General features: G+C 41.1%; 2 protein-coding genes across 2 annotated transcripts in view; both read right to left on the bottom strand.

The window, feature by feature from the left end:
* The window catches only part of DNAH10 (dynein axonemal heavy chain 10), a 104,450-nt gene extending 89,482 nt beyond the window's left edge, over positions 1 to 14,968 (bottom strand). Inside the window, exons 1-7 of the mRNA XM_034791440.1 lie at positions 14,737 to 14,968; positions 13,465 to 13,575; positions 10,559 to 10,704; positions 8,087 to 8,192; positions 6,804 to 6,919; positions 6,052 to 6,283; positions 5,119 to 5,276 (exon numbers count right to left, since the gene is read on the bottom strand). Of these exons, the coding sequence (XP_034647331.1) occupies positions 5,119 to 5,276; positions 6,052 to 6,283; positions 6,804 to 6,919; positions 8,087 to 8,192; positions 10,559 to 10,704; positions 13,465 to 13,575; positions 14,737 to 14,968 (1,101 nt within the window). The remainder of the gene's footprint in view (positions 1 to 5,118; positions 5,277 to 6,051; positions 6,284 to 6,803; positions 6,920 to 8,086; positions 8,193 to 10,558; positions 10,705 to 13,464; positions 13,576 to 14,736) is intronic.
* A 2,118-nt stretch (positions 14,969 to 17,086) lies between these two features.
* Positions 17,087 to 27,354, bottom strand: part of ATP6V0A2 (ATPase H+ transporting V0 subunit a2) — a 34,785-nt gene continuing 24,517 nt past the window's right edge. Inside the window, exons 13-20 of the mRNA XM_034790595.1 lie at positions 25,906 to 25,996; positions 25,253 to 25,371; positions 24,255 to 24,465; positions 23,439 to 23,558; positions 22,052 to 22,159; positions 20,507 to 20,624; positions 19,007 to 19,178; positions 17,087 to 18,738 (exon numbers count right to left, since the gene is read on the bottom strand). Of these exons, the coding sequence (XP_034646486.1) occupies positions 18,636 to 18,738; positions 19,007 to 19,178; positions 20,507 to 20,624; positions 22,052 to 22,159; positions 23,439 to 23,558; positions 24,255 to 24,465; positions 25,253 to 25,371; positions 25,906 to 25,996 (1,042 nt within the window). The 3' untranslated portion in view covers positions 17,087 to 18,635. The remainder of the gene's footprint in view (positions 18,739 to 19,006; positions 19,179 to 20,506; positions 20,625 to 22,051; positions 22,160 to 23,438; positions 23,559 to 24,254; positions 24,466 to 25,252; positions 25,372 to 25,905; positions 25,997 to 27,354) is intronic.

Below are 27,354 nucleotides of genomic sequence, written 5' to 3'. Positions count from 1 at the left end.
ATTATAACCATGCTGACATTTCTTAAGCTTTTATTTGCAACATGTTCAGTGCACTAAACAAGGCTGCATCAATAAAGATATTTATATGGCTACACCTACATAATATGGCCATAAGACATTTCTGAAACACTGAGCACTTCCTAGAGGAAGAAATATTTGCCAATTTAGGCTCCAGTCAGGAGATAAGCCCCACACAACCAGATCCCTGAAGTTAATGGGGCTTCACACAGGCAGCGGGATCTGCCATATGGAACTAATTGCAGGATTGGGGCTTTAGGCCCCAGTTCTGCAAACATTTATGCAAATGAGTAACTTTACAGATATGAGTAGTCAGGTTGACTTTCATGGGCTTACTCACTTCCATAAAGTTACTTGTGTGTGTAACTGTTTACAGAATCAGGTCCTTATAGTGAGAATTTTTGAATATTCATAAAGATTTCAGGGATAAATAAGTGCTAAATTAAAATAAAATGTCATTGCAGTTTTTAATATTATGTAATGTTTATCACATTGATTTGACTAATAGGGAGACAGCTAACAACGATGATTTTGAAAACATACGCTCCATTATCCAAGTTTATTTTGCTGAAGATTCAGAAGATGGGGATAAAGGGTTTCTCTTCATTTTTTTCTAAAGTGTTTCTATTCAAGGCAAATACAAAATGCGGAATAACAGGCTGGGGAATAGTATTAAGAAAAGGATCTGGGGGGTATAGTGGATCACAAATTGAATAAATTGAAAATTGAAACTGAAACTGGAAATTGAAATGGCTAATATCATACTGGAGTGTATTAACAGGAGTGTTGCATATAAGGTAATTATCCCGCTCTACACAGCACTGGTGAGGCCTCCATTGGAGTAGTGTGTCTAGTTTTGGGCACCACACTTTAAGAAAGATAAGAAGATACATAAGAACATAAGTACGGCCATACTCAGTCAGACCAAAGGTTCATCTAGCCCAGTATCCTGTCTTCCAACAGTGGCCAATGCCAGGTGCCCCAGAGGAAACAAACAGAACAGGTAATCATCAAGTGATCCATCTCCTGTCACCCATTCCCAGCTTCTGGCAAACAGAGGCTAGGGACACCATCCCTGCCCATCCTGGCTAATAGCCATTGATGGACCTATCCTCCATGAACTTATCTAGTTCTTTTTTGAACCCGTTATAGTCTTGGCTTTCACAAGGAACTCGTTGAGAATTGGGAGGAACTCGTTGAGAATTTGAAAGTAGAAGGCAGCTTGGGTGAAAGTGATCATGAAATCATAGAGTTTGCAATTCTAAGGAAGGGTAGAAGGGAGAACAGCAAAATAGAAACAATGGATTTCAGGAAGGCAGATTTTGGTAAGCTCAGAGAGCTGATAGGTAAGGTCCCATGGGAATCAAGACTGAGGGGAAAAACAACTGAGGAGAGTTGGCAGTTTTTCAAAGGGACACTATTAAGGGCCCAAAAGCAAGCTATTCCACTGGTTAGGAAAGATAGAAAATGTGGCAAAAGACCACCTTGGCTTAACCACGAGATCTTGCATGATCTAAAAAATAAAAAGGAGTTATATAAAAAATGGAAACTAGGACAGATTACAAAGGATGAATATAGGCAAACAACATAGGAATGCAGGGGCAAGATTAGAAAGGCAAAGGCACAAAATGAACTCAAACTAGCTACAGGAATAAAGGGAAACAAGAAGACTTTTTATCAATACATTAGAAGCAAGAGGAAGACCAAAGACAGGGTAGGCCCACTGCTCAGTGAAGAGGGAGAAACAGTAACAGGAAACTTGGAAATGACAGAGATGCTTAATGACTTATTTGTTTCAGTCTTCACCGAGAAGTCTGAAGGAATGCCTAACATAGTGAATGCTAATGGGAAGGGGGTAGGTTTAGCAGATAAAATAAAAAAAGAACAAGTTAAAAATCACTTAGAAAAGTTAGATGCCTGCAAGTCACCAGGGCCTGATGAAATGCATCCTAGAATACTCAAGGAGCTAATAGAGGAGGTATCTGAGCCTCTAGCTATTATCTTTGGAAAATCATGGGAGACGGGAGAGATTCCAAAAGACTGGAAAAGGGCAAATATAGTGCCCATCTATAAAAAGGGAAATAAAAACAACCCAGGAAACTACAGACCAGTTAGTTTAACTTCTGTGCCAGGGAAGATAATGGAGCAAGTAATTAAGGAAATCATCTGCAAACACTTGGAAGGTGGTAAGATGACAGGGAATAGCCAGCATGGATTTGTAAAGAACAAATCGTGTCAAACCAATCTGATAGCTTTCTTTGATAGGATAACGAGTCTTGTGGATAAGGGAGAAGCTGTAGATGTGGTAGACCTAGACTTTAGTAAGGCATTTGATACGGTCTCGCATGATATTCTTATCGATAAACTAGGCAAATACAATTTAGATGGGGCTACTATAAGGTGGGTGCATAACTGGCTGGATAACCGTATTAATGGTTGTTATTAATGGTTCCCAATCCTGCTGAAAGGCATAACAAGTGGGGTTCTGCAGGGGTCTGTTTTGGGACCGGCTCTGTTCAATATCTTCATTAACGACTTAGATATTGGCATAGAAAGTACGCTTATTAAGTTTGCAGATGATACCAAACTGGGAGTGATTGCAACTGCTTTGGAGGACAGGGTCATAATTCAAAATGATCTGGACAAATTGGAGAAATGGTCTGAGGTAAACAGGATGAAGTTTCACAAAGACAAATGCAAAGTGCTCCACTTAGGAAGAAAAAATCAGTTTCACACATACAGAATGGGAAGAGACTGTCTAGGAAGGAGTACGGCAGAAAGGGATCTAGGGGTTATAGTGGACCACAAGCTAAATATGAGTCAACAGTGTGATGCTGTTGCAAAAAAAGCAAACATGATTCTGGGATATATTAACAGGTGTGTTGTGAGCAAGACGCAAGAAGTCATTCTTCTGCTCTACTCTGCTCTGGTTAGGCCTCAGCTGGAGTATTGTGTTCAGTTCTGGGCACCGCATTTCAAGAAAGATGTGGAGAAATTGGAGAGGGTCCAGAGAAGAGCAACAAGAATGATTAAAGGTCTTGAGAACATGACCTATGAAGGAAGGCTGAAAGAATTGGGTTTGTTTAGTTTGGAAAAGAGAAGACAGAGGGGACATGATAGCAGTTTTCAGGTATCTAAAAGGGTGTCATAAGGAGGAGGGAGAAAACTTGTTCACCTTAGCCTCTAAGGATAGAACAAGAAGCAATGGGCTTAAACTGCAGCAAGGGAGGTCTAGGTTGGACATTAGGAAAAAGTTCCTAACTGTCAGGGTGGTTAAACACTGGAATAAATTGCCTCGGGAGGTTGTGGAATCTCCATCTCTGGAGATATTTAAGAGTAGGTTAGATAAATGTCTATCAGGGATGGTCTAGACAGTATTTAGTCCTGCCATGCGGGCAGGGGACTGGACTCGATGACCTCTCGAGGTCCCTTCCAGTCCTAGAATCTATGAATCTATAAAACATCCTCTGGCAAGGAATTCCATAGGTTGACCATGTGCTGTGTGAAAAAATACTTCCTTTTGTTTGTTTTAAACCTGCTGCCTATTAATTTCATTTGCAGATCCCTAGTTCTTGTGTTATGAGAAGGAGTAAATAACACTTTTTTATTTATTTTCTCCACACCAGTCATGATTTTATAGACCTCTATCATATCCCCCCTTAGTCGTCTCTTTTCCAAGCTGAAAAGTCCCAGTCTTATTAATCTCTCCTCATATAGTAGCCATTCCATACCCCTAATCATTTTTGTTGCTCTTTTCTGAACCTTTTCCAATTCTAATATATCTTTTTAGAGATGAGGCGACCACATCTGCATACAGTATTCAAGATGTGGGTGTACCATGGATTTAAATAAAGACAATATGATATTTTCTGTCTTATTATCTATCCATTTCTTAATGATCCCCAACATTCTGTTTGCTTTTTGGACTGCTGCTGCACATTGAGCGGATATTTTCAGAGAACTATCCACAATGACGCCAAGGTCTCTTTCTTGAGTGCTAACAGCTAATTTAGACCCCATCATTTTATATGTATATTTGGGATTATGTTTTCCAATGTGCATTACTTTGCATTGTGATGTGGACAAACTGGAGAGAGTGCACAGGAGAGCAACAAAAATGTTAAAAGGTTTAGAAAACCTGACTTATGAAGACACGTAAAAAAATGGGCAATTTTAGTCTTGAGAAAAGAAGACTGAGGGGAGAACTAATAACAGGCTTCAAATATGCTAAGGATTGTTATAAAGAGGACTGTGATCAATTGTTCTCCATGTCCACTGAACAAGCAGCTATCAACTTAATCTGCAGCACGGGAGATTTAGGCTAGATATTAGAAAAATCTTTCTAACTATAAGGATAGGTAAATACTGGAATAGGCTTCCAAGGGAAGCTGTGGAATCCCCATCACTGGACATTTTAAAGAATAAGTTAGACAAACATCTGTCAGGGATGGTCTAGGTTTACTTGGCCCTGCCTCAGCGCAGGGTTCTGAACTAGATGACTTCTCGAGGTCCCTTCCTGCCCTACTTTTCTATGATTCTCTATGAAGTTAGTTCTAGTGAAAGGAACCTGATGGCAGCCCAGGACGTTGAAGTCCTCTAGCCTCAAAACAGGCAGCTGCAGCAAGCTCCCATATACTGTCCTGCCAATGCGCTTTGCTCCTTCCCCATGATCCCACCCCTAGGAAAGGAAATGTCAGTCTCCAAACCCATTTAGTACCTTGACTCCCTGCAGAGGCTGCCAACAAAAATAGCCATTCAAGCCAATTGTGGTGATAATTTTTGTGATGTGAACACTTGATCATTGGCAGCTGGCCTGAGACCACCACACTCATTTTACACAGAGCACTGAACAGCCATCAGTCGGAAACAACTTTCCATAACTAATAATCCGCAGGGTTTGCACTGACAACTTGGAAGTGAATTGCTTTATACTCCATTACCCAAAAGACACCCAGTTCCCCATTACCTTTGTTTTGCTTTATATTAGTCAGCAGATGGAAACCCCACCCTTTTGGGCAATCAAACGGAGAATAACATTGAGCACAAACCAGTAATGGAGAGATCAGTTTTGGCATGCTGAGTGGTTATTAGCAATGTTACCTGTGGGACCTTTCTGAGTTGTTCCTCAACGGCTGTGGATATTAATGTTAGCCAGGTCATTCCACAGTGCTCCAGTGTTTCAATCACTTCTGGATCTGTGGCAAGTTCACTCACTTCTGCATCTAGATTTATAGTTGGCATCTCCAATTTAATCTCTCCTGTTGGAACAAAATGCAGTTAGACTCAGTTAGCCGTTTTATTTCCTCTATATGCTTCATCAACACCATTTGAATAATACAATGAAAAAAGCACAAACCTTCCATCTAAGTATCTATCTGACGACAGCCAGTAAACCTTCTGCTCATTCTATCAGTGATTTTGGCCAAAAGTTTCCTCTCTCTTCAGAGGTATAACATTTAATGAATGCAAAGGTTTTTGAAAGTGTAACACCCCCACCTCTCACGTTCCAGGGTTTAAGACAATCTCTAACTATTAGGAATTAGGCTGAGACATCATTGGGGCAGATTATCCCACATCTACCTATTCTGGGATTCTTGCACCTTCCTCTGAAGCATCTGGTGATTGCCATTGTCAGAGACAGGATTCTGGACTGGAGAGACCAAAAGCCAGATCCAGTAGGCAATTCCTATATTCCTGTGCTCCCCTCCCTCACTCTCCCTCCACATGACTGCTGGAAGGCAGTTAGGGGAGTTTAGCCTCTCTCCCACTCCTATTCCTGGCTCCTTGGCAGGATATTTATTACAGATCTGGTCCATTTGCTCCATGCTCCCTTGCACGTATAAAGCTGTATGTAATGCTCTTATCATCACAGAAGAGGACCTCTGATCAAATCCAGAGACTCCCCAGGAGCTGCATGCAATTATACAACTACAGGTTGAGTATCACTATTTGAAACAAAGCCAAACCTGAATTAATTTCTTTCCACTGTCATGTAATGTAAATATCAAGTGTGGGGCAGAGGGAGATACTTGCCTTCAATCTGCTGTATAGTCCTTTGAATATGGCTTAGGAATTTCTGCATGTTCATTAAGAACTCATTCCTTATTATGTGAAAACTGTGAAATTCCACAGACTGCGCTTTCTTTTTTTCAAGAGGCTCAGCTTCAGCTAAACGCCTGTCTTCAGGCTCTGGCTTTTCGGTGTCTGGATGAAAGGCAGGTTCCTCAGCCTTGTGCTGATTATGGGACAAAGCAGGCAAAAAAACCTGAAATGCAAACATGTACCACAAATTACACTGTTCACAATTTTGAAAGATCAACATCCAGTCAAATTTCTAACTATTCATTTAACAAACCTTTGGATCTATTGCACATGACTAACTATAATTCATTTCATCTCTTTATCAGCATGATTTTCTCCTCAAATCTTATGGGGTAATTGCCCAGTCATCCTTTTTTATTCTGTCTCCACACCCTATCTGAAAGCTTCCTTCAACCTCACCTGAGTCTCATGTATAACTAAAGGCATGTGTTATTACATTCTCAGACACCCCCCACACTTGGAACATGCAATGAGATCAAATATCAGCTCTCTCCACACTCTTCCCTAAACACATGGGGGGGAATTCAAATTAAATATTATATATACATTTAAAGTGGGTAAATCAGATTAGCTCAGCAACTATTAGTATTTACTGTGTACTGATAATATCAACCTTGTACTAAATGGATTAGACTCTAACAAAAACTTGAGGGGCCCATAGGCAGAAATGGTAACACCTTTACCTGTGAGAAAATATTCTTCAGCATCAAAAGAGTGTGACCATTCAGAATGCCACACTCTAGCAATTCAGGCAGAATTTCATTAGCTTCATTCACATCATTAGGTTCACTAACTGTTTCTAGACAGTAATAAATAATAAGTGTTAAATTTTGCTATTTGGTACAGAAAGCAGTAATTAAAACCAGTGCTGATGTGTTCCTGCATAAGGAGCAATTAAATGTTAATCATTCGAAAAAGTAAAATATATCTGCTAATAAACTGGGTATGACATGAGCCAATTCACTCAGCCACTTATAAATGAAACCTGCCTGGACTCTCAAATACTCTAACGCAGGTTATAAGCAAGCAAAAGGAGATCAGATGGATCATTCTACTATAAGTTTTTATATGCCAGCTTGATGGCTTAGTGGTGGTTCTTTCCTCTGTCATGTCTTCTGGAGAAGCTGTTTTAATTTCCAGCTTCTCGCTCTTCAGGGGTAATGGGAAAATCTTGCACAGAACTCATCCAAAAATGCCAATTATTTTTTGCTGGAAATGTTGAAAAAAGGAAAGAGAAAAATCGGGATGGGGGTGGGGGGTAATAGGCGCCTATATAAGACAAAGCCCCAAATATCAGGACTGTCCCTATAAAATCGGGACATCTGCTCACCCTAGGCTGGTTAGTTCTGCCAAGCTCAGACTGAGACTAGTCGATAGCCCTTGTCTAGTATTACAGTGAGGTGGCACCAGGATAGGGTTAAGGATTGGGTCTGGACAGTGGCTCAGGGTTAAGGTTACTATAGCCCTGCAGCAGACATTGTCACTGTTTTCAGGACAAATTATTAACTGTTAAAACTAGATTTGTTTATCAGAATTTACCAGAATTTGAATCATGTAAACAACCCTTGTCCATATAACAGGCTTGGGACACTAAAGTATAGCTCAGTTATCTTCATCATCACCCTAGTGCCTAGCAACATACAAAACTTTTCATCTTCAAAGCTTCCTACAAACATTCAGTAGTTAAATCTCAGTACTTCCTCTCAGGGAGGTATGCAAGTCTTATCCTCATCTGTAAAATGGGGGAATGAAGGCAGACAGCTTAGATGACTTTCCACAAAGTGGATGCCAAAGACAGACTAAAACTCAGAAGTTTCTGACTCCCAGGCCTGTTCTGAGACCACACATGTCTATTCATCCTGAATATACATTGTCCTAAATCCCAATCATCATCATTTCTTAGTCTAAAGCGCTTTTTAATACAAACATTGAAAAAGTTCAGTCATAATTTATCCATGAAAAATACCTCTTGTATCTCTGAGAAAGAACATAATATCATCATGTACAAATTCTTCAGAAATGTCATTAAAAGCCACATGAAAATATAGGTTGTAAACTGTCTGTTTTATGATCTGAAACATAAGAAAAATGGTAATCAATGTAATCAAATATGCATGTGATTATTTGCTGCCACATTTCTTAAACAAATCCTACAACAGATTTAGAGTTCTGTCAGCTACCAGCAGCAGGACAGAATCAATTCCATCTCTTACTCCAGTATGTTTATGTTATTGTGCCACATAAACCACTAACACAAAAACAAAATTTTAAAAAAAATCACACACCTAACAGTACAAATATTCAGCTTTGGGAGCAACCTAAGAATTTTGCCTCCCAAGCCTATGGAAGCTAAGAGTATCAAGAAATGAGCACTGTCAGTTTCAAATCAGAGAGAGGTCCAGACCACAATGCCTTTGATGGTAGTCTCAAAGAAACACATAAACATACATCCAGCTACTCAAGTGGAAGGAGATAAGACTGGGAGTTCAGAAAAAGACACCAGTCATACAATGAGATTAATTAAATGACTACATCCTGACAGCCTCAAAGAGGCAAGAGCCCTGTTAGCATGCATCCTTAGGTGAACATTAAATGATAAGTAACCTCCGGCCAAGGGCCTAGTGTCCTTCCCACCTCCTTCGCACACTATTGTTACTTATTGGTTCTAGCTAATTATGAACTTTGCTAGCTGTTTGATGCAAACAGATCTGGAGCTTGGTGGTGTAGTATGTGGTACACAAACAACCCATTGATATATTCACTGTAACCATAAATATTGAAAACCTATGTCAGGGATAGTGATTCACAGTGCCTGTACAGCACTGTACAACAGCCAGAGTTGAATTATAGGGGGTTTTCACCTTTCTCTGAGGCATCAGGCATAGGCCACTGCCAGAGGCTTGATACTGGACACTTCAGTGGGATGTTGTGTTCACCCCACACCACCCCTGAAGGGGTTAAGGTGGCTCAGTAGTGGCTAATTAACCTAACAGGCTGCATCTGGAGGAAGACTTAGGCCTAACTGACAATACTAATTAAAGATGGAGACCATCTGGGGAGGAGTAGAAGGGACTCATATAAAGCCAGGAAGTGAGGGCATAAGGAGGCTTCAGTCACTTGTTAGGCCTAGTAAGAAGAGAAGAAGGAAAACCAGTGAGGAAGCAGAGGCCCTGGGACTCTGACAGAAGGGTTTTTCCCCAGAAGGGTGACAGAGAAAGAAGACTGCAGAGTAGGAAGAAGCCCAGGGAAACAACAGCAAGGGTTGAGACAACGCAGACCTTGGCTGCTGATAGTAGAGTCCCTGGACTCGAACCTGGAGTAGCAGATGAGCCTGGGTTCCCCTACCACACAATGGGAAAGTGGTACAGTCTTGAATGGGAAGAGTGCCTGGAATGGTACCTGGACAGCTGCTCTGATGATACTTTGTTAACCACAGTAGGGGAAAACTATATAGTGACCTGGCCAGAGGGCTAAGCCAGGAAGAGGAAGCACTGTGATTCCTAGAGAGGGGCTCCAGTGCAAGCAAGCAAGGGAGCATCAGACCAGGCAGAGGTAATTCCTAGCCATGAGGGTGCTCCCGGCATGGCTTGCAGAGAGTGTATCCTATTACATTCTGTTTCAGTTGGAAAATCATATGCTCGTATGATTTGTCTTGCTCTAGGACAGGGGTGGGCAAACTACGGCCTGGGGGTCAGGGCTTTGGATCTGGCCTGTGGGATTGCCAGCCCCATGGCACAGCGGGGCTAAGGCAGGCTGCCTGCCTGCCCTGGCCCTGTGCTGCTCCCGGAAGCGGCTGGCACCACATCCCTGTGGCCACTGGGGATGGGGGAGCAGAGGGCTCTGTGCACTGCCCTCACCTGCAGGCACCACCTCCTGCAGCTCCCATTGGCCGGGAACAGGGAACCATGGCCAATGGGCGCTTCGGGGGAGGTATCTGAAGGTGAGGGCAGCATGTGGAGCCCTCTGCCACCCCTCCCGCAGGGATGTGGTGCTGGCCACTTCTGGGAGCGGCATGGGGCCAGGGAGCCTGTCTTAGCACTGCTGCCACCCCGGAGCTGCTCAAGGTAAGTGGCGCTGGGCTGAAGCCCACACCCAGAACCCCTCCTGCACCCCTGCCCTCAGCCCCTTGCTGCACCCTGCACCCCACACCCTTCCTGCACCCTAATCCCTTGTCCTGAGCCCTTTCCTGCACACCACACTCCCTCCCGCACCACTGCCCCAGCCCTACATTCATGGCCCTGCATGCAATTTTCCCACCCAGATGTAGCCTCGGGCCAAAAAGTTTGCCGACCCCTGCTCTAGGATCACAGTATGCAGTTTTACATCTTTAACTCGACATAAGGTTTATTGAAACATTCACACGTTCAAATGTTCATATAACAAACAGAGCCCCTTCTGTTTCCTCCAAGAAAACAAAAGTAAAATGTAATGGACTTACTTTGAATATTTGCTCTCTGCTTTCACCTGCAAATCCTTGGGCTAGCTCACTCAAACCCGACATAATGGATAGACGCGATGTATGTTCTCGCAAAGATTTAGTGTCTAGAAATTCTGAAACAGATGCTTTGGTTTTCCGATCCCTCTCTAATAAAGAAATTCACAGAAGAGGAAATCAATGAAGCTCACCTATTCCAATCTTTCAGAACCAACTTGTCAAACACAAATTATAGTCCTGAAATAAATGAAAGAACAGCTTTGCTGGTCTCTTTCACAAAGTATCCATCCAAGCTATGCATTAATCATACATTTCTGTGATTCACACCATTCCATTTCTGCAAAACAGGATCTCAATGTATTCCTAAATATGCATGTACCCCTGCTGTTCTTACCTAGTAACTAGGGTTTGTTTACAATTTCTAATGTCTACAATTGAATATGATGGAAAAATAGATCAACATATTTCAAAAGTCATAGGTGCATTTGTCTAGCCAAATACTTATGGCTCAGTCATGGCCTTCACTGGTAGAAATGTGCTGGTGGGAAGTGCCCAAGCAGTGGGGGCTCAAGACATTATGCCTACATAACAAAGAAACAGCCATAACAGTTCTCTTGCTGGCTTTTTAATCACTTTCACTTTTCTTTCCTCCTCTTTTGTGAAAGCCTGTTGTGCCATAATATTAAAAATTTACTGGGACAAATTCTGCACTTGTTTACTTTGTTTACTTTTATTCTGAACTAGTTAAAATGGAATAAAAGCAAGGCTTTACATCCAGCACAACTACATTATGGTCCTCTTGAACCCTACTGAAAGGATTTACATTTAATCCATCTCAGTCTTGATGGTCTCAGTATATAAAGATAGTGACAGGTCTCTGGGACCCTGAAAGAATCACCTCTTCAAAGACAGATCAGTTTAAGTAACTGCCCTAACTGTGCTGGGTGAAGAGTTTTGGTTTTTCTTTCCCAGTCACTCAGTGAGAGAAACAACACAGCAGCTGATAAGATGAAGAAACAAGCCAAATCAAGTGATGTCTTTTAAGGAAAGTACTATAGCAGAACTCCTGAAAAACCATATCAGATATTAGTTTGCCATCCACTCTAGACAAAATCTATTTCACCCTGCAAAGTCAGATTTACAGGCCTGGGGAAACAGACTTTAAATGGCCTCAGATCTCTGCTGAAGAACTCTGTTCTCGGAATAAATATCACAGGTTAAGTTAAGTCCTAGTGTATGTGGGAGTAATGCCACTGAAGTCAGTAGAGTTTACCAAGACTGAATATGTCCCTCTGAATTTCTTCACTGCATCTTCCTAGGGTAGGTCTACACTGCAATTAGACACCTGTAGCTGGCCCGAGCCAGCTGACTTGGGCTCGCAGGGCTGAGGCTAAGGGGCTGTTTAATTGTGGCTGTAGACGTTTGCACTCAGGCTGCACCCCAAGCTCTTGGATCCTTCCACATCACAGGGTTCAAGAGCCCGGGCACCAGCCCAAGTCCAAATGTCTACACTGCAATAAAACAGCCCCTTAGCCCAAGCCCCACAAGTACAAATCAGCTGGCGTAGGCCAACCTCTGGTTTTTAATTGCTTAATCTCTTTCCTGCGATGTGAATCCTTCACCTTTTGTATGAAGAGTACCTCAGCACAGAAATTACAATGCTCAAAGTCATTCTAAGCTACTGCACCAAAATGTGTCAATTTGGGAAGAAAAACATTTTGAGTGAAGTATTTTCATAACGAGCAATATTATAACAAGAATTTCACTCGTTCCTTATATGTATATTGTATACACACAAAATCAGGACTCAGTGTAGTTGGAATTCTCAGTGAAATTTCACATATGGACATGAGATAGATCAGTGTTTCTTAAACTGGGGATCCTGACCCAAAAGGGGGTCAAGGCGATTGTAGGGGGACCATAAAATCACAACAATATTGCTGGGAGAATGGGGAGCTGGAAGGGGGGTACAGCAGCCACCGCTCTCTGGCTATTCATCTCTGAAGGCAGCGCCACCAACAGCAGCAGTACAGAAGGGTGGTAATACCATACCATGCCACCCTACTTCTGCACTGCTGCTAATGGCAGTGCTGCCTTCAGAGCTAGTGGCCGGTCAGCAGCTGCGACTCTCTGACCAGATAGCTCTGAAGGTAGTTCAGATGTAAGGGTGGCAATACCATGAGTACACTTCTATGAGTATGTACAGTGATTTGCTATCACTTTTTGGGGAGGTCATCACAGCCTGAAATATTTTCCAAGAGAGGCCCAACAAAAATAGTTTGAAAACCCCTGAAATAGATGATGCCTCAGACAGGCCGCTTCTAAAACAAACAGTTTGTGTGAGTAGCTCTCTGTCTTTGTGTTTAATGCAACACCGTCAATTTTATTGTTAATTACATTTGTCTGAAAAGTTTTTACTTACTATTTATAAAAGTAACACCTACTATTACTAAAGCTGAAATTAGAAAAAAAAAATCTGTTTTTCGTTTGGTAACTTTGTGCATTTGACTTTCCTTTGATTATAGTTGGTTGTAGTGTTTCACTATGATCAGTTTTCCCCTGTTGCTTACTTTGTGCATTTGACAGCACTTTGTGCATAATCAGTTAGTTGGGTTGTTTTGTTTGTGTGGACCCTTCACAAATCGAGAGAGGAAACTGTGATTTTAAAAAACACATCAAACAAAAGTCAGTAAAGGGATTCTAGGTCTAGGGTAGTAAGTTCAACTACTTTTAATTAAGTATTTTAATTTGATGATTTCAAGTTTACAGTGTTCCTTTATATTAAGGCTTTTAGGGCATAACAAACCATCTTCCTTACTTATGCCATGCTGGGTGAAGCATAATCCTGACGTACTCATCCCCAGCAATGAACCTTCAAGTTACTTACAAGGTCTACTGATCATACATACTTCCTTCTGCTGCTCCAACTGAGGCGGTCTCAGCCAACTCCTCCTGACGAGGGTTATCTGGATCCCCCTCCTTCAGGTCATTTTCAGATATGGTAGGCTCCTCTGTTTCTACTGTACAGGATCAAAATGACACACATGTACAAAACAAACGTGATTTACTCAAGTAGCTACTGTACCACAAAAGGGGACCCCAAAAATCTGACATGCAGTCACACTGACAGAGATGAGACCGACACATGGGCTGCATAGATACAGAGCCCTATGCATGGATGGGTGGGGGGGGGGTCACAAAAGCACACTGACATGGAGATACATAGATGCAGGGAACATATGATTATATGCCCATATGGCTGGGTGTGGACAGTGCACAGGCATAGGAACACTGACATGAGTCATGTGGACAAGGCACATGGACACAGGAAATGGACAGACGGACATGGGATGGGCAGTCAGAGAGATGCCACAGACAATGGTCCCAGGGGTGGAGTGACAGGGGGCACATGTGATGGATGGAGGATCACAGATGGAAATGGGGGATGGACAGACAAAAGAGGGGCACGGAAGACGAGGGGGATAATGAGGATGGATGATGGATGGACACATCCCAATTGAGGTTGACAAGGAGACACGGGAGGGACAGACAGACAGTCAGGGGACATGGGGCATTGGTGCTGGAACTTTGGGTGTTGCCACCTCACCCCCTGGCTGGAAGTGGTTATTAAATACGGGGTTTACAGTTTGGGTCAATGACTCTCAGCATATCCCCCTATAAAAATTGTTCCAGCACCTCCGCACAAGGGATGGACATGGAGAGGGACACACAGGGGATGGATGTACAGATAGCTAGGACACTGAGGAAGGACATGGGGAACGGACAGATGGGGAACACAGAGGATGGACGGAAAAACACAGGAGATGGCCAGCCACATGGACAAGTGAGATGGACGGGTGGACAGACTGGAGCACAAGGCATAAATGGGGGGACCCAGAGGATAGTCAGAGGGACAGACAGGAGACACGGGATGGAGGGGGCACATAGGGGAAGGGCAGACAGACCGTTGGTGGGCAAGGAAAGGACGGGGGACGGTTGGACTGAGTGAGAGGATGGACGGACGGGCGGGCGTGGGAGCACAGGGGACAGACGCCGAACAGACGGAGGGCTTGGGACAAGCTGGCTGCGCGCAGACGACAGATGGGCAGGCGGGGCGCCGGGCAGGGGGTCACACGGACGGAGAGACGCGCGGGGCGGGCAGGCGCGTCGCACGGACGGACCGATCTCGATCTCGATCTCCTCCTGGCGCAGCTCGGTCCGCAGCAGCAGCGCGGCCCCCGCCACCTCCCCCTCCTCGCCGGCCGCGCGCTGGTTGAGGAAGCGCAGCACGGTCTCGCCCTCCTCGCCATCGCCCCGGTTCAGCAGCTCCTCGAAGGGCGCCTGGTCGGAGAGCCCCAGGGCGCTCAGCACCCGGTCCCGCATCCACTGCACGCGGACATCGTCCAGGCTCATGGCGGGGCCGAGCCGGGCAGCCGCGGGCAGATGAGCCGCCGACCTCAACGGACGCTACCCGGTGCCCATAGCAACGGCTGGGGGCGGGACTGGCCGCGGCGCGAGCCCTGTGCTTCCCGCAGCCCGCCTCTTTTCCCGCCCACCGCGCGCGCCTCGTGGGGCCCCCAGGGCCGGGCGGCGCAGGGGCTGAGGGCGAGTGTTGCCCCCCCCCCATCCCTGGTTGCAGGGCCCCCTACCTCCACCTCACCGTCGCCAGCCAGCACCTTCCCTAGGGTGCCCAGAGATCACGTGTGAAAAATAGGAACAGTGTGTGGGGGGTAATAGGCACCTATATAAGAGAAAGCCCCAAATATCACAACTGTCCCTATAAAATCAGGACATCTGGTCACCCTGACATTCCCCGACTCACCCTTCCACTCCCACTCCACTGCCCCCTGCCCCCACTCACCCTCATTCCCACCCACTGCCCCAACCAGCAGCTTCCCCCACTCACACCGCCAAACCGCCTCACCTTCCTCTCATTGTACTTGCCCTTCTTTTGCTTTGCCCCCTCTTTGAGGGAAGGTTATCCCATGAGGTTCAGCATAACCCCACCTGACGCTAAGACCCCATGAATAGTGCCACTCACAAGTCAGTTTCAGAGGGCTAGCTCATGCCCAAATAAATATGTTAGTCTCTAAGGTGCCCTAAGGACTCCTAGTTGTTTTTACTCACGAGTTGGGTCTCTCTCCCCACCCCCAAAGCTTTGGGCTTGGCACCAGGAACAAGGAAATTTTTCTTTTTAAGAAGAAACAGGGCTGAAAGGGCAGGAAAAGCAGCAGCAGTAGCTGGGGGGGGTGGGGAGAAAGAAGGCAGCAATACTAAAGCTTGTCCCATGCAGCCTGCACCATGCTGGTGTTCCCTGGCTGACCTGGGGCGGGCATGCAGGGGAAGGATGACCCTGTACAGAACCGGCCTTGTTCCCACCAGCCTCTGCAACATTTGTCAGTTGTCGCTTTTAGGGAGTGAGCCACTCCCACTTCTGGATGTGGTTCTGGGCTGGATGTGTGTGCATCTAAGAACAGGGATAGATCAGACCTGATTATTTTTACTTCTGCTCACTAGAGGCCGCTGCTCCAACAGAGAATAGCAGCATTAGAACCAGCATATTCCCATGCTGTACTTGCTTGGTGCATTCCAAACCAAGCAACTGTGCCTGTAGAAGACACAAGATCAGAAGAGAGGCAAGGGGAATGGAGGAAGGAAAGCAGCAGCAAAGGGAACAGGACAGTTTATCCGAAATCCAAGTTTTTCTCTCATAGACCCAACAGCAGGCAGCCTTATCAGTTAAACTGGACTGACAGTAACCCCATTACCTACCACAGCACATCCCAATTTTTTCCCCAGAATCCTCCTTTTGCTTTTTGGAGTCTTTTCACACTTTATTAGTAATGAACACTAATTCCTCAAGAAGGATTTTTCCTTCACTGTTTTACTTGGTTCTCAAAACCACCTGAATTAGTACAAAATGTCAAAATTCCACATAAAAATGCTTTCAAGGTACTGGTCTTTAACCATCAAGTAATTTTTGTTTCATAGCACTAAAGTTTGGGGAGGGGGTGTTGTTAGTTGTCTAAATTCCAGGTTATGACACTGCAGGTTTAGGAAATCTATTAAAAAGAATGAAAATGTAAACTAACAATCAGTTACTAACTCCAGAGTGTATTTTCAGGCCTTAATCCTGCAAAGAGCTCAGCCTCTCCTGTAAAAGTAACTGCAGTTTGCAGGACTGGGTCCTGACAGACACCCTGATGCAGCAAGGACTTTGAATATGTGCTTAACTTCAAGCCCTGAATAGTCCCATTGAAGTCAACCAAACTACTCAAACACATATGTAACTTCAAGACTTTTAAGTGCCTTGTTGAATCACAGCCAGAATGTTTTCAGATAGGCTGCTCAATGAAAGTCCAGACCCTACAATTCCAGTTAAAGCAAAAATCCTGTGTGTGGGATTTACCTATGTGATCTTATGTCTCCACTCCAACAATTCTGAATTTAACACAAAAAAAGTAGATCTTTAGTCGAAAATCTTCTCAATTAAAATAAAATTTAGAGATAGAACATAATGCATATGCAGGCTCTCATTAAGTGAAGCTTTATTCTTAGAAGAGGCCAGGTGGCCTGCTTGGGGTTGCACAAGAAGTAAGAAATGAAAAGACCTAAGATTCAGTAACAAATGTAACTTTTTACAATAGTGGGAACCTCTTAAAATATTGTAAATAAGAAATTGAAATATTACATAGGACAAAATTTTAGTGGTATAGTTTAAGAGCTGCAGGAGTTCATTTTAAACAATTAAATACAACCAAACACTGCAGAATATTAATTCTGCAAATGGCAATTAGATTTTATTTGGAATCAGTATGAAAGAAAAATGTAAATGTTAACTTATGCTGTTCTTATGGCACAAATGTCAAACTATTATGGTAAAATATCCCAATTTTCATTTTGATATAAAAAACGCAAAAGCACGGTCTCCTCCCTTCACATACACCCTTTTAAGTAACATTTCTTAAAATCAGTATAAACAACTTTGGTTCAATAACATCAGATAAACCAGTCACTCCAGTCAAGTTATATCCATAAATGTCTTTAAAGCCAAATATATACAGAATAAATTCAAGGCCTGATTCTGCACTCGTCATAAAAATATAGTTCCCATTAATGGGAACTTTGCATGTGAAAGGTCTGTAGAATGAGCATTTAATACACCATATTCTGCTATACAATTTGAGTCACCTGCTAAAGACATCATTAAGGCCCTGATCCTGCAAAATGGTCTGGATGGGCAATCCCTGCACCCAGCAGAGTTCCACACAAGTATAGGAGTCCACCCACACAGACCATTTAGCAAAATTGGGGCATAAGACTATAAACTCCTCAATGAAGGGAAATAAAAAGAACCATAGTTGGGTTTCCCCTACCTGCCCTTAATTTTTCTTTTATCAAATGAAGCTTCAGGATGTGCACTTACAAAGATTAAAGTAATAATTCTGGGCAGAATTCAAGACACAAGATTGTTTTTATAAAAACAAAAACAAAAAACAAAAATGTTGGTGTACTTTTAAAAATAGCCCCACAAGAGCATTTTATATTAGTATTTACCGGTTTATACTATTTTTGGTAATCTCCTGGGAATAACTACTGAAAACATACACTGTTTAATCTTAACTGCTTCCAGATTCCATTGGATGGTAAATTAAGTTAATGAGGGGGTGTGATCACGAGTAATGTACAGTAATCTTGCTGTGTATTTTATATGATGAAACGAAAATTAAGGTCTTTAAGATCATTTAAAAGTATTCATTAAAGAATATAAACAGTCTCTTCTGGAAATAAAATACCTTTCTTATTTTTAGAACAAGCAACAAGATTATTTTTAGAATTATCTTAAAATTAATTTACATTAGTTTATTATGAAAAAAACATACATTTTATGCCTATATATTTTACAAGAGTCTCCAGATCTGCAATGTATTTGTATGAAGGAGGTATATTTTACAAAATTATTTGGCTACATTATAAGGCAATCAGTGAAAAACACATTTTTTCTACAAACTGTAGATCAGTGAGATCTAATTACATGATTTGCAGACAACTCTGAACACTTCTGGTTATGCCAATAAAATTATGCAATATCATCTTTATTAAAATGTAAAAAAATGTGCTTAAAGGAAAAAGGAGTAAACTTGTAACCTCCACCGGTGTAGAACTTGTTCTGAAATTCCACCCTGTAATGAGGGGAAAAAAAAAATCCACACATTAATACACAACTCAGAGAACAAGACTAGGAGCCAGGAATTCATGAGATCTAATTCTGGCTCTAACACTGATGCCTTTAGGCTAGTTACTTAACTTTTCTGCCAGAGTCATTCGTTTTCAAAATATGCATTCTAAATTTTGGGCCTATCCTACCCAACAATGTCCCTTTCATAAACCAACGCACAGTTGGGGGGGGGTAGAAAGGGCAGTTTTTAAAAATTAAAAGTTAGCACTTACCAATGAAGTCGTACAGCGTGTAGAAAAGCAGAAAGACCTTCCATGACCAAAAGAATGAATACTGTTAACACAGCAAAGAAGGCTAAAACTGGAACTAACAGCAAGATTCCATATGCTGCATCCACACGAAGGCCCACTCTCATTATCATTGCCCACAGCACTTCTGATAACTCTACAAAACAAATGGTTTCCAAAATTACCTTTGGAAACATACACGTACCCAGTGAGTCTGTTTAACCAGTCTGCACTCCAGTTTCAATTACGTTACTGTGCTAGAATCTCCAGGATCAGAAAATGGAGCAAAAAATGTGCCCCTTTGAAGGAATCCAGTGTATATCACAAGACGCTCAAGGAACTAAACCTTGCACAATAATTAATATTTTTGTAACGGGTGGTAATTTGCATTCACCAGAACACTGAATGAGTAGTCTGTTTACTGTATAATCATATGTAATCAGGGCAGAATTATCTGGAGCTGCAGACGCTGTTTTGTTCTCTCAGGAAATAGCTTGTTTATAATTATAAACAGTCTCAGAATAAAATCTACTACTTACGACATCTAATTTATTAAAACCACAAATCCACTAACCAATACTTAATAGTTACTATTGCAAGTGATCCCAAGACACAGACCAGTGTTCACTACATTAAGATTTAAGTACTGAGATACATGTTGATCACATAGTTTGTTTTCTAGCAGCTTTAATTTCACACTGCAAAGCCAGCACACCTTTTCAGACAAGGTTTTTTTTTTAAATGTTTAGAAACAATATCACACTCAATAAGATTTTAATAAGCTCATATGCATACAACAACACATCACTACTTCATCTGTATTAATTCAGTGTAGCATAAAATACTTATATAATTTGGCTGTGAGACACATTCCTGAAATCAGAACAAGAATATAAAATATGAAAAGGTTAGGTGGTTTTTATAACAACTCTCTCATGGTCTCTCAATGAATAATTAAAGGGAAATGGGCAGTGTGTTTGGAACATAAATGCCCAGGTTCTAATTTAGAATGACACAAATTCAGAAATATACTAGTCCTGATTCAGGAAAGCATCCCTATTCAGGATAGCTCTTAAGCACATACTTAACTTTAAGCCCATACTTAAGCATGTACTTAAGTCCATCTGTTTTCAGGACAATATTTAAGTGCTTTCTCGAATCCTGGCCACTAAAGGGGAAGACTTTAAATATCACATGACATAATATCACCATCTACAGAACCATTTTAAGAGTTACTAGCTGACAGCCCTTCACATAATCAGGAGTGAACAATGAAGCCATATACCATATGCAGCACTCCAAGTCACAATTCCACTTTTCAGTAAAATGTGCTTTCTATTAGTCCAGGTCAGTTCACTAGGGTTTTTTTTTTTTTTTTTTTAAATGACCAACCAGATAATTTCATAGCTAGAATATTCTAAAATGATCAAACAAACAACAAACCCCCATACAATATTAAAGTTAGATTGGAATACAAAGACTTACGTGCATGAGCAAGACTTAGTGCCCAGAGTCTCAGGTATGAAGCAGTGTTGGAGATGCATCCTAGACAGTATTCAATGGTATGAATAGTCTGATTCATAAAAACATCTGCAAAGTTAAACTAACAACACATATGTATGTAAATACACTTGTATACATTAAATCCATACTGTGGAGTGTGACAACGTACAACATACATTTGCAAATCCACTACAGCTTTTAGATCATTAAAAAAAAAATCTATTTAAAGGTCAAATAAATTTGTATATAATTAAACCAGTGTATAAACTCTAAAAGCTTACATGCGGATTGCACTGATGATAAAAAAAATATTAAGTTTTCTAGCAGGTTCTGTACTTGTATGACCAAAGAATATTCTGAAAATGCAAGTAGGCATGTCAATTACTCTGAATGCATCTTATATGAACATATAGTTCTGCCATACTATAATGTGGTCTAATGGAGACCTGAGATCTAATCCCAGCTAGGCTGTCCATTTACTGTGTTAAGACTGGGCAAATCACAAACTCTTTCTGCCTCAGCTTTTCCTGTCTCTAAAAGGAGGATAATTATTACTATCAACTGTTGTAAAGCACTCTGAGATCCTCAGATTAAGAGAGCTATAAATGGTAAAGGATAATTATTAATATAGTAATCTTGAGTTATGTTGGCTAGTACTAACACAAACCCAAGATCAGTAATTTTTACTGTAAATCCTGATATTTCTTATGAAACTGTGGTACAATTTGTGCAATGTCTTTCAGTAGAGCTCTCCTATTTCCTAGATATATTAGCCCTACAGAGGTTAAGTCTCAAATCTCCCAGTGAGAAGTTTTATACTAATTTTGCAGATGAGTAAATTGAGGGACAGAGTGTTTAGGAGTGTTAATCAACTCCTATTAAAGTCAAAAGCACGCAGATAACGCCTTAAGTGATTTGCCCAAGATTATATTGTATCAGTGTTAGGAACTTGGAGTACAGCTCATGACTCCAGATTTCCAGTTCTCACTAATGACAAGAGCACCGTGCACTGTCAAACTATATAGCATACTATTCAAAAAATTAAAATCAAGAGCCTTTTCTCTAGAGAAGAACCCAAGATGAAAAGAAAAGGAGAAAGTTAGAGTATATTCTCCTCTTTGTCTTGACTAAAGGCACCCAAAATCAAGTACCCATAAAACTATGCAAGAGAGCTTTGCTATTGCTTGATTAATCATACTTTAAAAAGAATTAATGTAGTCTCAGCTGCATGAGGCACTTTGTCTATTTCCCATTATATCAAAACCCAGGAACTCTAGTAAGCTGAACTGATACATTTTTGTGATAAGAAATGCAGGGCAGAACAATCACAAATAACAGAATGTAAATTGTATGCAGCCAACCAATCGGGCCATCTTTATAAAAGTCCCCTAGATGGCATTTTTAGAGGTTCCAGGAACTCAACCTGGTTTAGTGTATGGCAATTTGCCAAGTATCACCCCATACAATTTTCCACCGCTAACTTGCTTTTAGGCCATTCTTATCACAGGCGGTAGTTGAAAGTGTTACCTCTTCTCCATGCCCACTGTCTGAAGGGCTGCTTCCTTCCTCCACATCATGTGATTGCAATAGAGAAAGTTCTTCTTCACTTTCTTTTCGAACAAGTCTGTAGCCACTCTGCACAAAATGGAAACAGTATCAGTGTCAGTTCACTAACAAGAATTTTTGATGTCACTGTAATAGTTGCAGGTTTTTTTGTATTTATTTAAAGCAGACATTGCAAAACAATTAAGACTCTCAGGATCTGTGTATACTGCAATTAAAAACCCGCAGCTGGCCCGTGCCAGCTGACTCAGGCTCCGAGGCTTGGGCTGTGGAGCAGTTTAATTACAGTATAGACTTCTGAGCTTGGCCTGGAGCCCAGCCTCTGGGACCCTGCAAGGCGGCACTCTGTGAGGTGGGAGGGTCCCAGAGCCCAGGCCGAGCTCAGAAGTCTACACGGCAATTAAACCACTCCGCAGCCCAAGATCTGCGAGCCTGAGTCAGCTGTCATGGGCCAGCCATGAGTGTCTGTTTGCAGTGGAGACATACCCTCGGGACCATAGAAGCTGAGAAAGCTGAAGTGGAAAGGCCCCATTATGCAAAAATAGACATCAATTTTTCTAATTTGCATGGTCATATCAAGCTATAGGACATTTTAGAGATCAATGCTTCTAGATACTTTCTTAATCTAAGAGAATTATTTCTTTACCCATATTAACAAATTTAAATGTATCTTACATCTAATGTAGTTAAAAGAATTTTGACAAATATAATCTGTGAAAATATCTAATTAGTGAGTTTCCCACTGTGGTTTTAAAACTTTATTGTACACAATTAGTAAAAGTTTTATTCACACATCTATGACCAACGAAGTGTTACAGAAACAGCCAACAAATATAGCAACAAAGTGTTTCCTCTACTGATTTTGCAGCAATAGCTAAGTGCGGTTCCCAGAGCTGCACTAATATCTGCAGTGCAGCTAGCTCACAAACACTGAAAAGGCCCAATTCTGGAAATACTCACAAATCATGCATGCAAGGGTTTGTAGCATTGAGCCTATAGTTTGGAATGACAAAGTGCTATGCAAGTTGAAATTGTTGTAGTCCGATTAAATTAACTTTGCTGGTTTTTAAACATTTAAGAAATCTATTTGTTAGAAAGAGAAAGGTGGCCAAAATCATAACGAAAAGAAATTCTATGTTCAGGTTTCTAAAGGCTATTAAAAGCAATGAGTAAAATGAAACAGTTACTGGATAATGCCTTTTTAGAGCTTCCCCAGTATAGACGAGAATGCTTTTTTTTTTTTTTTTTAATTAATTTTAGCCAAAAGGATTTATAAAAAAATACCCTTTAATACAATGCTTGTCAATTTAGAAAATGCATGCTACAGGTATACAGTTCTTTCAATACGTACTCTGTACATTCCAATGCCTCGGCCTCCATTGTGCAACCAATACAAATAAAGTGGTTTTCCAAAAAGCATTACAGGAACAGAAAGCAAAGCAACAATAAATAAAAATCGCTGTAAAATAACCTGTTTGTGGGAGGGGAAAAAAGAAAAGGTGTTTAAAGATGAGTTCAGACAACCTCCCTCCAAGTACTTAAATCAATTTTTTATTAATGAGGAAGAAGCAACTGATTTCCTTTAAGGCCCTGATTCAGCATTTGAGAAGTCACACTTGATTTCAGTGGATCTTAAAGACATGCTTAAAGTTAAGCATGCACATAAGTGTTTTGCTGATTCAGGGCCTTAAATAGCAGTTGTGGGTGCTCATCTTCTGGATTGGCCCCAAAAGGCAGGCAAGCTTGCCAATTTCCAAGCTTAAAAAAAATTCTTTTGGTACACAAAATAGCATTAAAAACTAAAAGAGAAGAGATAGTCTGTGCTCTGTTCTGCATCCCTTTTATTAAAGAGAATCAAAGCTAGCCTGAGCAAGGAGTACAGGATTTTGTTCTAGAAATAGCAAGTGTGTTGGGGTTTTTTAAATCTACACAAAAGCTTAGATGAAGTTTAAGAGCAAAATGCTCAGTCAGTCATAATGGATGTGCTTTTTATTTATCTATCTTTTAAAATAATCCTGATACAACCTCTTTACTGTCCCCACACTAGAGGCAGACATTAGCTTAATTTAACATTCAGATAATACTTTTTGTTCAATCACACTATTAAAGAACATATGATCTTCTGAATTCTATCAACCTCCTTTCAGTTTATAAGAGTAGTACTAACCTGTCCTGTATAAAAGGTGTCCATTCCACTAGTGGGAAATAGAAACATGTTAATAAATTGAATCAGAATGCTGGGAGCAGATCTGGAGTTTTCTGCAGAATAAGCTAGCCATTTAAAGATGATCATAAATACAAGATACCCAAAGATGCACAGCATGAATAAAAGTTCAGGAAGGAAAACCAAATAAATATTGTGCCTCTTCCTGAAATATCTAAAAAAAGAAAAAAGGAAAAGAATTAATGATGAACAACTTTTACATAGAAAGATCACATAGTGTCCAATTCTATAAGGTGCTGAGAGCCCTCAAGCCCTGTGGCATCAATGGAAGTTGAGAGTGTTCAGAAATAGAAACTGTATTAGAAATTATGAGCCAAATCCTGATTCTTTGAACTCAAAAGAAATGTTACCATGGATGTCAATGGTCTCAGGGCCTTAATAGAGGAAGCGAAAGTCTTTTCAATTAAAAGAAAACAAAAATTATTGCAAACAGAGGCCTGAATCCTGCATACACTTATGCAAATACTTAACTTTAAAGAACTGAATCATTCCATTGATTTCAATGAGACTACTCATGCCTTTAGTTCAGCATATGCATATTTGTAGGGTTGGGGCCCGAGTAACAAAAAGAACATTAATGTTTCAGATAAAACCAAGGCATTAACAATGTTACACAGAAGAGGTTAGGAGGGGCCCAAAAGTGGCAGCTCCAAACCCATCCTTCTCTAGAAGCACAACATCTCACTTCTCAGAGGCTGCAGATTTTTCTGTATAACACTGGCCTTCCTATATTTTTCCAAGGAAATCAGGATCTCAAGCAAAAACTGACTTGCTTTTGTAAAGCAATTTTCATAGTCAATTCACATTGCCTTTGCTGAGTTCTCAAAAACATTCCAGTTCCTTCCAATCTCAGATAATAAATACTGATCAGAAAATGTCACATTTATTTGCTTGCATGTGTTTATTGCCACATTCATTTAACTTTAACTTCCCATACTTACAAGTGGTTAAAGACCCCCAGAATAACTCCAAAAGTCATGTGAGTCACTCCAAAAATCACAGACATTTTCATTTTGAAAGAATTTAAAAAACTGAGACGGTTGCTTGCCAGGTTCCAGATCTGAAGGGAAAATAAAAAATAAAAGAGAAATCAATAAGATGAAATAGACTTTCCTAAAATGCCTAGTTTGGGGTGTAACACAATCTCTCCTCAGGAAACCTGTGATAATTCTACATTACAATTAAAAACCTGCAGCTAACTCATGTCAGCTGACTCAGGCTAAGGGGTTATTTAATTGTGGTGTAGACGTTTGGGCTTGTCTATACCTCAATTCAACAGCCCCGCAAGCCCAAGCCCGAGTCAGCTGACACAGGCCATCCAAGGGTATTTAACTGCAGTGTAGACATACCCCTGAATTCTAATTCCAGCTAAGATCCCAAGCAAAAATGAGCTTGAAGAAACTAGTTACATCTCTCTCTGAATCACTAGAAGAGGATATCATCCTCATGGGAGAAAGGGGAAATGGAAATCTGCATTTACTCATAATATGTACCCTTACGTTTTGCCTATATACTAAGCAGTTGTCACACTTAACTTATGAGCTGTAAAGCACTGATCATCACAAATGGGTAAATTTAAAGAATAAGCACCAACCGGATCTATGCCAAAAGGATAAACTCCATTGAACACTCCAGTAACATTTGGATCCAATGTCAAATATCGATTAGACTTCAAATCATCAAGACTGTGGCAAAAGAAACACACAATCAGATCCTGTTGCTTAAAAATAGTAAGCATGTATTGCTTTCACCTCTGCAGAATGTCCTTCCTACTTTCTTGTTCAGCAGAGAGAGAGAAAATAAATGGCTGATCTGAAGGTTGAGGGACGCATAAAGGGATTTCTCAGCACAATAATAGTAAGATAAACAGTCAACATATTAAACTGTTCCCAGGTAAATTAAGTACTGATTATAGTTACCAGAATGGCAACCCCTGAAAATGCTTTTCTATTTATCCACAGAACAGATGCAGTATGTGCAGTGTCAGCATAATCTCCCTCATACAATGTAGGTCAGCTCTGACCAGAAAGGACACCACTATAGGTGAGACACGTAGTTCAATAGCCATTCAGTTCTTGGCCTCTGTTGAAACTGTCAACAAAGAAGCTGGTTGTGGTGGTGTTTTTTTAATATGGCTAAATGTGCCCAAGAAATTTGGCTGAAGCTACCAATTTATTTCACATAATCCTCCAAACAAATATCACATAGCAACAACTTATGATCACTCTCAACCTGAGTGGACTCATACTGGTGATTTAGATAGGAAAGATTCCAGATTTAATTTCCAATCCCATAGCCATCCGAAGAGAAGAAGACCACAATGACTGTGGCCATGTTAGCCTAACCAGTCTCCTAGCACTGAAAGACCCTGCTAGCATAAGGTACTTGACAACTCTGTCATTACCTGGCATCTTACCTGCAGTGACAGTTCTAATACCATGTGAGTTTGAAGCCTACAAGAGCTGAAGCATTCAAACTCTATTTTATCTTAAGCATTTCACTTTCCCCCTTTTCCTTTTTTATTTTTGACAAGGAGACGTCCCTTTTTTTTTTTCTATTTTAAGTGTGTGAATGTGTGCTGAGTGCATTTATGAATATTAGTACTTTCTGAATATTTATTAGCATTTTATGAATATTAACCACATGGCAAGGTGCTAAAGAATAACCAGCAGACTGAAGTTACCCTAGAAATTCTGCTTTGTAAAAAAATCAGAGCCTGCATGCATTCTTTATTTTGGTAACAGCATTTACAAACTACCATCTATAATTCTTGCTTATCAAAAGTTGCTAACTATTGCATATTAGAAGAGCGATGTTAAAGTTTGTGTTCAGAAAGGAAACAGAGCAACCACTGTTGAAATCTAAAGAGGAAATTCCAATTTACTCTGAGGACATAGCTTAAAAGTAACAGTAATTTGGCTTTGATAATCAAAATATTCAACTTGCTAAACTGACTGCACTACCATGGGCAAAATCTTAATTGGGGTTTATAAGGGCTTGTCTACATTACCCGCTGGATTGTCGGGCAGTGATTGATCCAGAG

Source organism: Trachemys scripta, chromosome 15 (genome assembly GCF_013100865.1).
Source record: "Trachemys scripta elegans isolate TJP31775 chromosome 15, CAS_Tse_1.0, whole genome shotgun sequence".
Classification (NCBI taxonomy): Eukaryota; Metazoa; Chordata; order Testudines; family Emydidae; genus Trachemys; species Trachemys scripta.
Note: the sequence above shows the minus strand (reverse complement) of the source record. Positions and strands in the feature narration are given on the sequence as shown.